The sequence below is a fragment of the Ctenopharyngodon idella genome, chromosome 11, assembly GCF_019924925.1.
Source record: "Ctenopharyngodon idella isolate HZGC_01 chromosome 11, HZGC01, whole genome shotgun sequence".
Lineage (NCBI taxonomy): Eukaryota > Metazoa > Chordata > Actinopteri > Cypriniformes > Xenocyprididae > Ctenopharyngodon > Ctenopharyngodon idella.
Window position 1 is genome coordinate 18849511 of NC_067230.1, and position 18050 is coordinate 18867560.

The 18050-nt window shown below is 34.0% G+C and overlaps 1 protein-coding gene across 4 annotated transcripts in view; it reads left to right on the forward strand.

Annotated features, from left to right (window-relative positions):
- Positions 1-18050, forward strand: part of LOC127522348 (spectrin beta chain, non-erythrocytic 1) — a 90957-nt gene that overhangs the window by 34363 nt on the left and 38544 nt on the right. The window contains exon 3 of one of the 4 annotated variants that reach the window (XM_051912195.1): positions 7529-7648. The exons of 2 other annotated variants lie outside the window; for them this stretch is intronic. In XM_051912195.1, the coding sequence (XP_051768155.1) occupies positions 7529-7648 (120 nt within the window). Of the gene's footprint in view, positions 1-7167; positions 7649-18050 lie in introns of those variants that run through there. One more of the 4 variants, XM_051912194.1, reaches the window with a different exon arrangement.

An 18050-nucleotide genomic window follows, 5' to 3' on the forward strand; every position in this document is an offset into this window, starting at 1 on the left:
ACGTGATTCTGTTTTCCTGCATTCCTGGGCAGCAGAGCATACGCAACCCTTGCTCTGTCCCACTCATTCTGTATTAAGGAAGCAGGAATAATGCTCAAGAAAGAGATAATCAAGAAGTTTAAGGTGCAGTGTGTAATTCTTTAATGCAGCCATATTATGCAATTTTACAAAGGCTCTACTAGAGCAGGTTTTCATGCTTGAATGTTGATTATTTTCCTCATATTCTCCATTGTTGCAGCTCCTCTCTTCCCAGTCTGTCAGTAACGCTCTGTTTAGTTCCTGTCTCTATGAAGCCCCGCCTTCTGAAAAGCACAGTGTGCTCTGATTGGTCGGCTGGAGCAATATGTTGTGACTGGTCAAGTGCTTTGAGCGTGTTTGGAAAATGTCCAGCCCCTTACCATAACCGCCAGTCACTAACTAACTCAACCAGGCCCCGCCCCTTTATTCTGCACATGAATTATTTAAATGAGGAATATTGTGACGTGTTCGTTTCCGGTTCGTGACGTTTTCATACTGAGCAAGCAATTAAATTTGAGATCAAGAGTTGCAGGAGGAAGTACTGAATAGAGTTTGGCGCTATTTGGGACAAATTTTTATGACTTTTATTTCTCTTTTGACTTGGGCCAGAACCTACTCAGCAACACTGCAGCCAATTTAGCATTGGTAAGCAAACCCCATATATTCTTCAGAGGATGTAAAAATCTGTTTGAAATAGAAGCAGAGCTCTCTTTGCTCTCGCTCTGGCCTTTGCTGTCTCATCACACTGTCATTGGCTCAGATGGGAAGTCAGATATCACACCGGCACGGTTCGCTCCCAGAGGTCTGATAAGTCAGGAATCCCCCCGGCAGCCGTCGGCATTCCACACTAATGTGGACCATGTGCTTGAGGATGAGAGGGGCTAGTGCTCCGACACCAACCCTCCCCTACAGCCCACCGCACAGGGGTGCCAGATTGAGGGAAAACCACTCGTTTAATTGTGTTAACTAGTCTCTTTACTCTAAACATGAGCATGTGTGGGATTTATTACGGATTGATTCTGACAGTTTCATTCGGATGTATTTTGTAAGACGTTTGTGCCTATGTTATTAAACTGCACAAATGTGTTATTTGAGTTTACTCAGTGACCTCTGCCATTATCATAGGCATACAGATAGATGGGTTGGTAGATGGATGAATGGATGGATGGATGGATTAATAGATTGATGGATAGACAGGTGGACAGATTGATAAGTAGATAGATAGCTAGACAGACAGAGAGACAGATAGATAGATAGATGGATAAATGGATAAATGGATGGATGATGGTTGATAGATTGGATGATGGATAATAGATTGATGGATGGAAGTAGATATAAGTAGATGAATGGATGGATGGATGGATGGATAGATAATAGATGGATAAATGATGTATGGATGATAGATGGATATAAGTAGATAGATGGATGGATGGATAATGGATAAGTGGATGGATGGATGATAGATGGATATAAGTAGACGGATGGATGGATGGACAGATGGATGGATGGATAATAGATGGATAAGTGGGTGGATGAATGGATAGACGGACGGATGGATGGACAGATGGATGGATAATAGATGGATAAGTGGATGGATGATAGATGGAGATAAGTGTATGGATGGATATAAGATAGGCAGACAGATGGACGGATGGATGGATGGACGGATAATAGATGGATAAGTGGATGGATGAATGGATAGACGGACGGATGGATGAATGGATGATAGATGTATATAAGTAGATGGATGGATGGACAGGTGGATGGATAAGTGGCTGGATGGATGGATAGATGGATGGATGGACAGATGGATGGATAATAGATAGATAGATGGATGGATGATAGATGGATATAAGTGGATGGATGGATAGATGGATGATAGATGGATATAAGTGGATGGATGGATGGATGGACAGATAGATGGATGGATAATAGATGGATAAGTTGATGGATGAATAGATAGATAGACGGATGGGTAGATGGATGGCTATAACTAGATAGACAGGATAGACTGGATATAAGTAGACAGATGAATGGATGATGGGACATAGTTGGATGGATAATAGATGGATACGTGGATGGATGAATGGATAGATAGGCGGACCAATGGATGAATGTATGATAGATGGATATAAGTAGATAGACACACGGACACATGGATGGATGGATGGACATAAGTAGATGGATGATGGATAAATGATAGATGGATATAAGTAGATAGATGGACAGACAGACAGACAGATAGATAGACGGATAGATGGATAGATGTATGGATGAATAATAGATGGATATAAGTAGATAGATGGACAGACAGACAGACAGATAGATAGACGGATAGATGGATAGATGTATGGATGAATAATAGATGGATATAAGTAGATAGGCAGATAGATAGATGATCAGTGGATAGATAGATAGATAGATAGATAGATCGGTGGATAGATAGATAGATAGATAGATAGATAGATAGATCGGTGGGTAGATAGATAGATCGGTGGGTAGATAGATAGATAGATAGATAGATAGATCGGTGGGTAGATAGATAGATAGATAGATCGGTGGGTAGATAGATAGATCGGTGGGTAGATAGATAGATAGATAGATAGATAGATAGATCGGTGGGTAGATAGATAGATCGGTGGGTAGATAGATAGATAGATGGGTGGATAGATAGATAGATAGATCGGTGGGTAGATAGATCGGTGGGTAGATAGATAGATAGATCGGTGGGTAGATAGATTGGTGGGTAGATAGATAGATAGATGGGTGGATAGATAGATAGATAGATCGGTGGGTAGATAGATCGGTGGGTAGATAGATAGATAGATCGGTGGGTAGATAGATCGGTGGGTAGATAGATCGGTGGGTAGATAGATCGGTGGGTAGATAGATAGATAGATAGATAGATAGATAGATAGATCGTGGATAGATAGATAGATCGGTGGGTGGGTAGATAGATAGATCGGTGGGTAGATCGGTGGGTAGATACGTAGATTAATCTATGTAGAGAGAATTAATTGTGTCATCATGAATAATTAAGTGCCCTCAGTAGTCTAGTTTCCTGCACACAGGTTTGTGGGGCAGTGTACAGTGTACTAGAATTCCACCAATGAAACACGAGCATCTAAATTATTGACAGCTGTCATGAAAGATAAATGAGCTGGTTGTCGGTCTGCTCGAGTGACTGCTGGTCCGTCTCGCAAAACTCTCTTCATCCGCACCGAAAGATCCTTCCTCTCAGTTGATGTTTTTATTCAGGTTTTAACCTCATCTCAGATGTTTCTCCTAAAATTCCTACAGCTCAAATGAGTCAGTAGTTGACTATAGAGGGCTATCAAATGAATCTGGATGGCAGGTCAGATCGTTGGATGAGAAATGTAATGTCTAATGTAATTGTGGGATGGAGTTTGAGTTCTGGAATGTCCTGGTTTGCGTGTTTGCATGGTTGTTCATCTCATAATCCAAAGGAAACACCCACAGACCCCCTGTCCTTCCTCTTTCCTTCCTTTCCTGAGTTTGTCGGCCAGATGTCTGTAAAATCGCCCCACTTAACTTCACGAACGCATTAGATCATCTTCAAACTTAGAAACACACCGTATCCAGATCTTATCAGCTGATAAATGGGTTCGCTCTGCTGAAATCGGCAGATTTGAGTTCAAGTTGTGTTGCGTTACGACCGGCTCCCTCTGGAATTGTGGGATTGTGCAAGTACATTTTTATAAGATCACAGTGGAGCATCATGTGAAATTTTGCAGAGAACTGTGCCTTCATTGACTTGCCAAAGGAGCGATTGTCTCAGCGCCAACAGAAACAAGCAGCTACATACGTTTATCCCAGTGTGAGCGAAAAACAACACATCTGAAATGCATTTGTCGGAAATCTGCGTTCATGGTCAGATTGATCATAGTTCTGAGATATCAGATCACATCTTATTTATGTAGAAATACTGGTATTGATTAGAAAAGACCATGTGACAGGCCTCAATAGTGGATTTATGTGACGGCGTTCCTCTAATAAAGACTAGACTTTCTAGACTGGATCATGTCAGAAGCTCTGTTCACCAAGAGTTAGTGATTTGACCATTTTATCCATAAATCCATAGATATTTTAGCCATATCTAGAGATTTTGACGTGGGACCCACGACACTGTAGCGTTATGGTGACGACTTGTGCATTAAGCATTACATTTTCTTTAGAAATCTTGTTGGACATAAGCTTTTATGATTTGAAAAAAAAAAAGTAAATTATTATAATCATTTTATAATTATTACTTTTTTTTACATTTATAAAATGTATAAATTAATTTTTCCCCTTTATTTTGGCATCACATTTTTTCGGCTTTTATTGTTAAAATATTTATCATTATATGTCGTTATATAATATAATGTAATATAATATAATATACATATGCTTTTATCTTTTAAAAATAATATTTTTAAATCAATTTAATATTGCATTTTTTACATTTATAAAATATATAAATTAATTTTTTACCTTTTTGGCATCAAATTTTTTCGTTTTTTTATTGTTAAAATATTTAATATAATATAATATAATATACATATGCTTTTATCTTTTAAAAATAATAATTTTATCATTTTATTATTATTACATTCTATACATTTATAAAATGTATACATTATTTTTTCCCCTGTTTTGGCATCACATTTTTTCAGCTTTTATTGTTAAAATATTTATCATAATATAATATAATATAATATATGCTTTTATCACTTAAAAATAATATTTTTAAATCATTTTTTCATTTTATTACATTTTATACATTTGTAAAATGTATTTACCTTTATTATTTTTTATGTATATATAAATACACACACATGCATGTATATATTTGACAAAAATGTATTATATTTATATATAAAATATTTATATATAATATAAATTAAATATATATGTGTGTGTGTGTTTATATATACATAATAAATATACACAGTACACACACATTATGTAAGCACAAACTTTTATTTTGGATATGATTAATCATGATTAATCATTTGACAGCACTGATATGTGTGTATGTGTATATATATATATATATATATATATATATATATATATATATATATATATATATGTGTGTGTATGTGTGTGTGTGTGTTTTCCTTTTTAATTTCCCATCATTTGCTGATATGTTAATCCATTTATCTTCAGATTATTTTACCGTACGTTTGAGTCTTTCAGAGTGAAAACTCTCTGCTGCAGTGAGCAACTAAACCGCCCTCCCGGAAGCGTCTCCTCCCTCCTCGGCTCTCGGCAGCAGAGAGGGGAGGAGAACCCGAAACTCTGTGGGCTGTTTATCACGGCGTGAGGGATGATTTCAGCTCTGAGAGTCAGATTCACTTGTGACAGAGAACAGAAGTGCAGACGGAGGTGAATTAAGTGCACTGATGGCTCCAGGGGCGGCCGAGGACACGTGGACGTCTTGTGACTTCACAATGACACAACTGACTGTGTTTCTGCACAAATATCCCTCTCACTGCAGCCCTAGATCCACCACACCACCCTCAGGCCTCAATCCCACGGTAGACGCACTGACGAATAATTAAACATTTGTTTAATTTGGAAATACAGGATCATGGGACACATTTGGTCACATTATAGCTTATCCCATGGTTCCTTGAGGATGCTGTCTTGTGGAAAGAGACGCTACTTCCATGATGTTTTTGAAGTACCTTGGAGTAATGTGTAAATAATAGTATATTAATATAACATTCATTCAGTATGATTTTATATATATATATATACACACACATTTTATTTTTATATTTTATATATTATTTATATATTATATATTTTTCTAATAAAAATGTTAATGGTGCTTCGGGTATAAGCTACAATAAAATACAATATAAATATTAGATGAAAAACTTAAAATAAAATAAAGTTATAAATGTTGCCTGAAATAAAATGCGTTTAAGCTGCAGTAGTAAAATTACTAAAACTAAAACTGGAATAAAAATAAATGCAAATAGAAATAAAAATAAAAAAAACTAATAAAACAGACAAAAGCACATAACAAAATTAATAAGCAAAAATAAACAAAAATTAAAATATATAAATAGTCTGTCATTCATGTTTTTATTCTAAAATGTCAAGGAGAAAATTTGGCATCACATTTTTTCGGCTTTTATTGTTAAAATATTTATTATATATCATCAGATAATATATTATAATATAATACATATGCTTTTATCTTTTGAAAATAATATTTCAAAATAATTTTATTATTTTTTTACCTTTATTTCAGCATCAGATTTTCTGGTTTTACATATGCTTTTATCTTTAATAACAAAATTAATAAAACATAAACAAAAATTTGAATATATTAATAGCCTGTCATTCATGTTTTTATTCTAAAATGTCAATGAGAAAATTTTGTTGCAAAAGAACATAAACCTGTTTCTTCAGTAAGCAAAAACAAACACAAACAACACCGTTGCTGACAGAAAACAAACCAGCATTTTATTGTCTGATTTATAGCATTTCATGTAGCGCTTTACTCTCATAAAAACACTCCTCAAGTGCCTGTAAATATCCCATGATCCTTTTTTTTTTTTCTCAGTGTGGCTTTTAATTCACCTTTGAGGGACTTTGCATAATCCTGTTTTTTATCATGTTTGAGACTCTTAATGAAAAGCAGACGGGACCGTTTGCTGTCATGACAGTTTCTAAACGCACTCGAGATCTTTACTACTCCTGACGCAGCCGTGTGAGATTCCTGAGTGGGAATTAGAGCAGATGTTTGCTTTACAGCAGAGTGCAATTCAATAGCCAAACTTTGAGAAGTAGTTCAAAGTCTGCATTCATGGCAGAATCTCTCCTCACCTTGCAAACAGATGGACGGCAGGGGGAAAACAAGCGGAGGAGGGGAGAGGCTAATGGAATTTTAGGCAGGATGCAAGTTACTCCAACATTCCAAGAAGGCTGTTCCACATTTCTTATGTGACTTTGGTTCTATGTTGCATGACTTAAATAACAATGCATGGAAATGGGCCGACATCCTGCTCAACCTCCACCCCCCGTCTTCACCGGAGACTTGGTACGGCCCGTCTCCTCCTCCTCTTTCATTGTAATGAGGTGGTGACATCATCTGCAAACACACAGCCTGCTGAAATTACAACCCTTTTGCCCTCCTCTTCTGCTCCGTTAAAGGTGTCTCACAGAAACCCTTCCAGATTCAAACCAGGGTCGACTAGAGGAGTTTGTGGCCAACCCATCCTCTGAGTGTGACAGGAGGAGGGGCGTTTGTGTGTTGGAGTTTGGGGGGAGACGCTCTTCTGAATGGATAGAGTGGGAAGACGAACAATCAGAGAGACAGCAGCATGCACGTCTCCTCTTGGACATTAGACTGGGACGGAAACCTTTCGGATATCTTGGATTTAAACTAGCACTGAAAGAAGGAGCAAAAAAGAGCTTTTCGTACTCTGTTGTTCCTTCCCATTCCGTGGTTTCCTGGGAGGAATCTGGAAATAGTTTCCCTCTCGGTCAGGGATCATGGATTTGGAGTGGGCGTCCGGGGGCCCCGAGGGCTTCTACCAGGAGCCGAGCTTCCCCGCGCAAATGCCCTTCAACTACAACCAGCTTGAGGGGCGTTTCAAGCAGCTGCAAGGTAAGATGCGTTCTGGATGTGGGAATGCTTTGTTTACGGGCGTTGCTACGCTGAGCACCGTTATGATGCCGAGTTTACAGAGGGGTTTTTGTTGTGCTCTCCCCATAATCCTCACAGAATGGGGTGTCTGGTGGAATTGGGAGATGCAGACTGGATTAGTGCAAAGGATTTTTTGCATGCTTTTCATGCAAACATTCTACTTTTACGCTTGACCTCCCTTCCCCAAAAATCACCCGGGAGCCGAGTCAATAAGAGGGCAACTCGGCCTGAATGGGTCATCATAGACAACAATGGAAAACCCGGGAAGGTGGGAGTGGTTGTTTTGTTCTGCTGACTATCACACTGATAGTGGCATGTTTCTTAATGCCGCGGCTTCATATGCATTTAAATTGCGAGTGCTAATGAGTGCACGCGTTTACTTTTTTTTTTTTTTTGGGTAGAATAAGGCTTTTGTTGTTACTCATTGCTTAAATAGTTTGACTAAGCAGTTGCATTGGGCACTTTAGACTTGTGTTGCATTCACCAAACTGGTTTTGCAGCTCAAAAAATTGTCGCATCTTTTCTAATCCGTTGTCTTCTGGGTAGATCAATACATGTGCGCGAGGCATTTTGCACTTCACACATTCAGCGATTTCACACATGCTCTCGTTTGCCATTACTGTAGTGCAGATGTTTGTGTTTTGAGTCTCATGCATCGCTTCTAACAACCCAAGCATGCATCATGCGTGCATGATAAGATTGCTCAAGTACAACTAGTATGAAACGAGTCATTTTAAATAAGCGACTCTGATATCAGTAAATAAATAGATGTTGATGATTCACCGTTCAGTTTGAGGTCATGCTGGTGAGGTGGGATGAGAGAAGAATAAACCTCCTGATGGGCTGAAATGCAGCTTTTGTAACTCACAAATGTTCATTTATGCATTTAGCAGATGTTTTAATTGAAGGAAATGTGTTTGTGTGAAGCTAATTAGTAACTCAGATTGGCCCTGCCTTTGTTTTAAGAAGTTTAGTGATGAAAACTTGACCTTTTACCTGTGATATGTTAGAGTGATTCAGCTTCATGCAGGCTTGTAAATAACTTAATAATATGATAGATAAACCGTATTGCTGTCGCCACCCAAATACTTTAAAGGGGTAATGAAGTGAGAAATCAACTTTTCCTTAAGCTTTTGATGAGGTCATCGTACTATAAGAATATCCTGTAAGTTTCAGAACTGAAAACTTCCTTGTTAGTCCAATAAAAGATTTTATTGACACCAGGCCCAGAGAACGACTGATCCTGGAATGTGCCTTTAGATAGGCGAAACTCCGCCTCCACAGAAGAAATCAACGCCTATGTCATCATTGCAGCGTTAGCCCCGCCCACTAGTGTTAGTGAGATACAGGACTAAAATAACATTACCTTTCAAAGGGTCCTAATGCTAGGAATATAATTATTTATTTTCAACAATGTGAATGTCTCAGTTTCACTCTGGATTCTTTGGTTAATCATTCGCATTTCGGTGCAAACAGACTTTTACGATATGGACTCGACAGTAATGAACAACATGTCAGTAATTGTGTTCATTCTAATGCCTGATCTGATATTAATGATTCATGATGTTCTTTGTCTATGTGTCAGTAAATCAAACCAGTGACTAAACGCTCAACTTCACCTTGTTTCTCTTAGTAGGATGAAAATAATTTGTTATTTAAACAGTGATTAAATTATATATAAAAGCGATCAAAGAACGCTCCCTTTACAATCGCTGGAGCTGTCAATCAAACAGAGCGAGTTTATCAGTGACTGAGTTCTGGACTCGCGCCAAAACCACCCTTATATTCAACGAATCTCTTAGTTACATAGAGTTTACACTGTTGAAAGCATTCGTTAGTGTGCAGAAATAAAGTTGCAATGATGAGATCATTGCTTTCATGCGCTAAACAACATGCCTGTTATCGTTCATCACTGCAACCTTTCATGCCACGATCTAAATATAATGCCATAGATCTAAATGTAATGCAACACTTTTCATGATTAGTTAACCTTGAGAGCTGTGATAGTAAAAACGAGCTAAAAGTTCTCGAGAGAGTAATACTGATATTTCATATGCAAATATGTCAGCCAATCACAGCAGTGGGCGTTTACACTGAAGTCTCACAGCAGACACGCCCCTTAAAACAGAGCGTTCAAATCAGACGGATAAAATCAGGGTAGGAAAAATGCTTTTTATTTCTAAATTATGACAATTTTTGATGTAAAAATCATACTAACATTACAAGTGCACCCCAGGAAACATTATAAAACAATGCAGTTCGTTAATTTCAGTTTTTCTACTTCAAAATTTCCAATTTAAAACAATACATACTTGCCTTTTCTTTGTGGATTTAAAGGGTTAATCTGCGGTGTTAAAATGTGACTGATATTGCATGCACGCATATTAGATTGTACTTTCATACTGACATGTAGCATCTTGTTCCTCAGATGTGATGGTTTGATATTAAGATATTCAGAAGTTGCCGCCGCCAAAGCCAAGAAGCTCTTTGCTTTATTATGCATCTTACAAATCAATGCAAGCATTCTTCAAACCCTCAGGACAGATGATAGCCAAGATAAATGACAGATTCTTGGATTTCTTGCGCTGTTGTGCACTTCAACAGTCTAAACACATGATCCTGCCAGCGTCTATTCCACAGATAGTTTACTGATGGTAAGGGTGCGTCCAGCTGATCTTGGACCTTTTTTGACTCAAACAGACCTCGGCGGACAACACTATTGGACCGTTTTGCTCATAGGCTTGCGTGCTGAAGCAGATCTTTTGTCCTCCGTGTGTCTTCCTGCCAAGCCGCCTGTCTCTCAGTCTGGTCTTCTCAATGACCTTCTGTTCGTCTGTTGGCAGAGATACGGCCACCGAAAGCGAGACAGAGTGAGATGTCGTGCCTTAGAGGGTTCTGAATGGCCCGGGAGGATTGGGTCACTGTTGCTGGCCATTAACACGTTTGATTCACTCAATGGCCTGTCATGAAGTGACCGGAGGGTTCGACCCTGATGTAAACATCTCAGTTGGGCCGTCACTGAATCCACCCTCGGCGCACACCGCGACAGGAAGTAGATTCAAGAGGGCTGGCGCGATGAAGGGAAGCGTTGAGATGGCAACTCAGCTGGGCGTTTAAAGATGCGCAAAGCCACCCAGAATCACTGGCTTCGCTCAGTGTGTGACGGGGATCCACTGAACGTTCACTCCGGGGTAATTGTGAAACACCCTAAAACTGAAAGATTCCAGTTAGAATCACGTTTCACAAAGAACATTTAATTAGAAAACTTGTATTGACCAGTGTATTATTTATACTGTCATATTTTGAATTAGCTGTTATTTTCATATTTTAATTTATAATTTATATAGCTCTATTTTTATTTCAATTTTAGTAGTCTTTAACTTCAATGTAATTATTTAATTTCTAATTTTTGTTTCCAAGTTTTTAGTTTTTTTTTTAGTTTAAAAATTTCAGGTAAATTTTCAGGTTTATTTCAGTTTTATTTTACCTAAAAAAATGTTTTTGTTGTTTTTATTTTTAATTTTTAGTTTTATTTCTAATTTAAGCTTTCAGGTAATATTTATATTTTTTTATATATATATATATATATATATATTTTTTTTTTTTTTTTTTTCAGCTTTATTTCAGTTACTGAAGACATTTTTTAATATATATTTTTAGTTTAAGTGAAAGTTTTTTTTAGATAATATTTATATTTTATTTTATTTCAGTTACTGAAGACAATTTTTTATATTTTAAGTTTTTTTTTTTTCAGAAAATATTTATATTTTATTTTATTTCAGTTACTGAAGGTAATTTTTTATATTTTTAGTTTTTTTTTTTTAAGATAATATTTATATTTTATTTTATTTCAGTTACTGAAGACATTTTTTTTATAGTTTTTTTTTTCCAGAAAATATATATATATTATTTATTTCAGCTTAATTTCAGTTACTGAAAACAATTTTTATATATATTTTTAGTTTAACTTAAAGTTTTATATTTTATATTTTTATATTTAATTTTAATTTTTAATATTTAATTTATATTTTAAATAATATATATATATATATATATATATATATATATATATATATATATATATATTATTTCATTTCAGTTACTGAAACCATTTTTTATATTTTTTAGTTTAAGTTAAAGTTTTCAGGTAATATTTTATTTTATTTCAGTTAGTTTTTAGCTCTAGTTAACAATAACAACACTGATATTTGCTACATGAAATTTGCATAATTTTGTACTTGCATAATGTTTGGAATTGATTGGATGGTAAGTGTCTCTATAAGACACACGATTAAATAATAAGTGACATTGATGACATCAGCTGAAAATTAAAGTCTGATGCATTTTTTCTTATTCTCCAAAGAATCATATCAACTCAAGAACACTATACGGTCAGAAATGCCACAAAACTTTTACTTTTGAAACAATGGATGTGAAACTCTGAGAAGTGTTGATCAGAAAAGGACACTGAGCATCGAAGCGTTGTGTTCTGGTCTCAGAACATCTGCAGTGATGCACTAGTGCACATCCTCATGTCTGTTTGTATGCTGTATGTTTGAAACTAAGGGTGGGGTTTGAACCAGTCAACCTGAAACAGGGCAGATTGAGTTAGTGATACTTACACCTGCGATCCTCATACTGTCTTATTCCTCAGTTTGATTCTATATCAACCCTAGTGCCCTATATAGGCAGTGACCTTCTAAGGTAGCAAATGTAAACTTGTGACTGATTTGGAGTGATTTCTGCCCATTAGCTCATACTGGGCGGCGCAGTGCTATCATGGATTGTAAATCTGGAATCTGTTCCCTCGTGAGACAGAATGTTCCTGGTGAAGCGGGTCATTCATCTTTGTCTCTCTGTAACACTGGAGGAGCTGTGAGGTGTCACAGCAGGAATGTCATCACTTAAAATGTGGCATGATAAACATGCATCTGTTTCCCTCCTGCTCTGTTTGTTTAAACGTGAGAAATGGAAGAAATGATGAGCCGCTTGCTCATCTCTGTGAATGTACGAATGTACCTCTGAGGCAACTGGAAACCTAATATACAGTCAAACCAAGAATTATTCAGACATTTTTAATATATTTTTACTAGTGGGTGCAGGACACTATAGTTCATTTATGTAAGTGAGGATAGCAAAATTTGGAATCAAAAATTAATCAGACACTTTGACCTGACCATGTTTTGCTTGAGTGTTATCTGACATAATTAAGATTAATATTTTCTGACACAGTTTAACTCTGAGATCTTGTCATATTTTATTACCATTTTTTTTTAAACTATAGTGAATATAAATATAAATTCTGGTTTGACTGTATATATATATATATATATTTAAATGTATTTTTATATATATATATATATATATATATATATATATATAAATGTATTTATATGTATAAATGTATATAAAACAATATATATATTTATTTATTGTTTTATATACATATTGTTTTATATATATATATAAAAATAATATATAAATATATAAAAATAAATAAACAAATGATTTATTTATATTTATTTATATGTATATAAAACAAATATACACACATGATATGAAATAAAAATCAACTATATATATACTGTATATCGTTGATTTTTTTCTTATATATGTTTATATATATTATTTTATATATATGTAATATATAAAATATTATTATTTTGATAATATTTATATATATAATTGTATTTTATATATAATACATATTTATTTAAGAAAAATATTTTCATATTTCAGAATACTGAGTTATTTCAATAATCTTTCATCAAAAAAATAAAAAAAATCAACTATATATATATATATATATATATTTTTTTTTTTTTTGATTACAGAATATTAAAATGTTTCACTCGTAATATGAAAAAAAAATATATATAGTTGATTTTTTTTATTTTATGGTTGACATTATTGAAATAACTTGAATATATTATTGAATATATGAGATGTATGTATGTATGTGTGTATATATATATATATATATATATATATTTAATTTTCTTAAGTTATTTTTAAGTTTTTTATTTTTTATTACAGAATATTAAAATGTTTTATTGTTATATGTAGATGTTTTTATATATATATATATATATATATATAGTAGTGCTGTCAAATTGATTAATCGCGATTAATTGCATCTATAAAAGTGTGTGTGTGTGTGTGTGTGTGTGTGTGTGTGTGTGTGTGTGTGTGTGCGCGCCACCCTACAATATTTCCCACAATATTCTGTTTTGCCCAAAAATACACGACGATGTTGTCTTTATGAGTACCTTGTTTTGCGCTGCATGTGTTTTTCATCAGCGCTCACATAAACTGCCTCTAAAATCTTTTAAACTTCACGTCTTTATTATTTTTGCCCTCGGTTCAGACTGTGTGTTGTGGTTTTAACCAAAAGTGTTGAAACTCTAGGTTTATTTTCGATCTGCATGCTGCGGCCAGAGCCGAACGTGATACTGTGACCTCAGCGATCTGTCCACTCCGCAGCGCACAGGAAGTCTTAGGAATTCCATTCTGCTGACGTTCACGCCACAGGATGCAGATAAATCTGAGGGAAAGAGGAAGCCACCCATGGACTACCTTTCTTGGTCGTTCCAAGGCTGCGTTCTCATTCGTATTTAATGATTTATCATCTGCTCCAGAAAGTCAGAGGCAAGAGTAGAAAACGTTTCATATGAAAAGCTGATCTCACTTATCTCTGACCCCAGATTTGACCTTCTCGTGTTTCCGTATTGCAATGTTTTGTTCGTGTTGTGCAACTCTGAATCCCAGAGACAGCATAATTTTCAGGAGGTTTAGTAATATAAGTGATGTTAAGAATGCTGTGGTCTGGTCTTTTTCATTTCACTGGAATTCACATTCAGACTGAGTCAAAATAATATATTATAATTACTCTTTTGTTCTTTCAGGGTTGGACAAACCCGTGAAGACTGACTGTAGTGAATATAATAAGGCACTTTTCCTGAAATTTCCACAAAAATATGAAGCAGCTCAACTGTTTTCAACATTGATAATAATCATAAATGTTTCTTGAGCAGCAAATCAGCATATTAGAATGATTTCTGAAGGATCATGTGACACTAGAGTAATGAAGCTGAAAATTCAGCTTTGATCACTGGATACAAATTATATTTTACTAAATATTCACATAGAAAACTGTTGTTTTAAATTGTAATAATATTTCATAATTTTTACTGTATTTTGATCAAATAAATGTAGCCTTGGTGAGCAGAAAAGTTAGGTTTGATCACAGGAATAAATTACATTTTAAAATATATTCACATAGAAACTGTTGCTTTAAATTGTAATAATATTTCATAATTTTTACTGTATTTTGATCAAATAAACGCAGCCTTGGTGAGCAGAAAATTCAGCTTTGATCACAGGAATAAATTGTATTTTAGTATATATTCACATAGAAAACAGTTGTTTTAAAATTTGAATAATATTTCACAATTTTTACTGTATTTTTACGCAGCTAACTTTTGAACGCTAGCACACGTCTAAATTCCTCAAATTTTTGTATTCATTTTGCATTATTGAAAGATCCTACTTTTCGTTGTTGATAGTTTGATCATATTGTTTCCTCTGAAAATACAGACAATACTATCTGCATGTTGCAGGACAGGGTGTGGTTTGTTTTGAGGTCAGCAAACAAAGATTTTGAGGATACAGGAAACGCCAATAAATCAACAATCCCTGAACTCTCACAACCCACATCAGTCGCCCTCATTCAGTTTTCTATCTCAAGCATTACTACTACTATTCTAAGCAACATGACCCAAGACTTTTTGACCTCACAACCACCCAGAATGCCCTAGTCGAGTGTGGTAGTGAGTGAACACCTCTCACATTTAGTACAGAAAGTCTTAGTTTGTCACCAGAGCGTCATCTTCAGAAGATTTCAATCTACTTAAGATAGTAAAAGACATTATTTTGTATTTAATAGCATTTATTGAAAAGTTAGCATGAATGTGGTGGTTATATTTCTAGCATGCACGTTAATGCAATGGAGAATTCATTTTTCCAATGTTCTTCTTATTGAAATATAATAGTATGAACCTTTTATGCATAAGCTTTAGCATATACCGTCACAATGATAGTGACTAATTTGACCTCTTGACCTGATCAACAATCCAGACTCCAGTATTGATTTATCTGAACATGCTTAGAGACGCTCAAAGGCAAATGTAGGTTGTCATTCAGTTGACTTTGCCATTGCTCTCAAAATATATTAAATCCCATTTTCCATCTAGCTCCCTGTAAGTGTTAACAGCAGAGTATTATATAGCTATTATATTCAAGCTGCCATTTCATTTTAAAATTATTTATTTTTATTTTATTTCTTATTATTTCTTATTTTATTTTTTTATTTACTTATTTTATTATTATTTTATTTTATTTTATTTTTTATTTCGTATTTTTATTTTATTTTATTATTTATTTTATTATTATTATTATTCCTTATTTTATTTTTTATTTTTATTTTATTTTTTGATTTCTCATTTTATTTCGTTTTATTAATGTATTTTAATTTATTTAATTGTTTTGCTTATTTTTATTTAATTTATTTTTATTTAATTTTATTATTAATGTATTTATTTTATTTTATTTTTTATTTCTCATTTTTATTTTATTTTATTTTATTTTGCCCAAAAAAGTTGTTTCACACTTTGACACTTTCCTGAACATCTTGAGATGCTCAAATCTTCAAATCAGATGTTCAAACATAAGAATCGTCATTGAGAATTAGCTTAAAAGTAAAATAAGATCACAGTAATGAGCAGCTGGAGGTAAAAGTGTGCTTTATCATGTAAATAATGTCGCAATGTAAAGATTCACATTTTTTCCCCTAAGAATACTTGTATATAATTTCCTTCTAGGTATTATAAAGCCATTCATATTGAAGCCACCAGGTATTGAAGAGGTCATAAACACTCGAGGAGCTGCGTTTGATGAATTTATAACACGTCCATTCATACATCAATCCCGCCTAAATCTGTTTGGTAGCGCGAGGGGCCGCGGGACGTGTTTACCCAACGTTAAGTCCAGATGCTGCCGAATTCCTGCAGCCTTCCCCGCGGTTTCTGCCGGGGCCGAGGGGAGGAACACTGCCGCCATTGTTTGCCCTACCCACAGTCCTCTGGGAGTATCCGCAGGCCCGGCTAATATGTAGCGTTTGGTGGCATTGGCTGCGATGTTATCGGCTTACAATGCAGCCATAGTTCAGCGGCACGTCAGACCCAACGGAGGAGGGAGAAACAGGTCGCAACCAGGTCGACTGTGAGAAAAGTGCAGATCTTTTCAGTTTCTTGATTTGACGCCATCTTTGCTAAAGATCTTGAGATGCTCAAATCTTCTTCAGCTTGAACGTCTGATTTGAATCGCCATATAGAATGAGCTCAAATGTAAAATAAGATCACAGTAAAGAGCAGCTGGGGGCGAAAATGTGCTTAGTTGGCATTAAAAAATGTAAATTTAATTACGTTTATTTTCAATAAAAAGTAGTTATTTTTAATATCTCAATTGTTTACTGAGTAAATAGAGAACAGACATAAAAAAAGTAATTTTAAAATAATTATTTTAAAAAATAATTAATTTTAATTTATTTAATCAAAATGCATTTTCATTTGACAAAATATTTTATTTTATTTGCAAAAAAAGTATATTAAATTTAAAAAATTAAATTTATTTTTAATAAAATTAATTTATTACATTTATTTCAATGTCATTATAACATTTTATTTTATTTTGAGTAAAAAGTATAGTTATTTTTAATATCTCAATTGTTTCTCCTAGACAGCACGCAGTAAACAGAGAACAGACATAAAGTAATTTTAAGATAATTATTTAAAAAGTGATTCATTTTAATTTATTTAATTAAAATGCATTTTCAATATACAAAATATTTTATTTTATTTGCAATAAAAAGTATATTACATTTAAAATGTAAAAATTACATTTATTTTAATAAAATGTATTTATTAAATTAATTTCAATTTCATTATAAAATTATTTTTTATTTTATTTTGAATAAAAATTAGTTATTTTTTAATATATCAATTGTGTTTCCTAGACAGCACTGAGTAAACAGAACAGACATAAAAAATTAATTTTAAGTTATTAAAAAAATTAATTCATTTTAATTTATTTAATTAATTTTAATTTATTTAATTTAAAATGCATTTTCATTGTACAGATTATTTTATTTTATTTTATTTGCAATAAAAAGTATATTAAATGTAACATTTAAAATGAATTTATTACATTTATTTTAATTTCATTATAAAATTTTATTTTATTTTATTTTGAATAAAAATAAGTTATTTTTATTATCTCAATTGTTTCTCCTAGACAGCACTGAGTA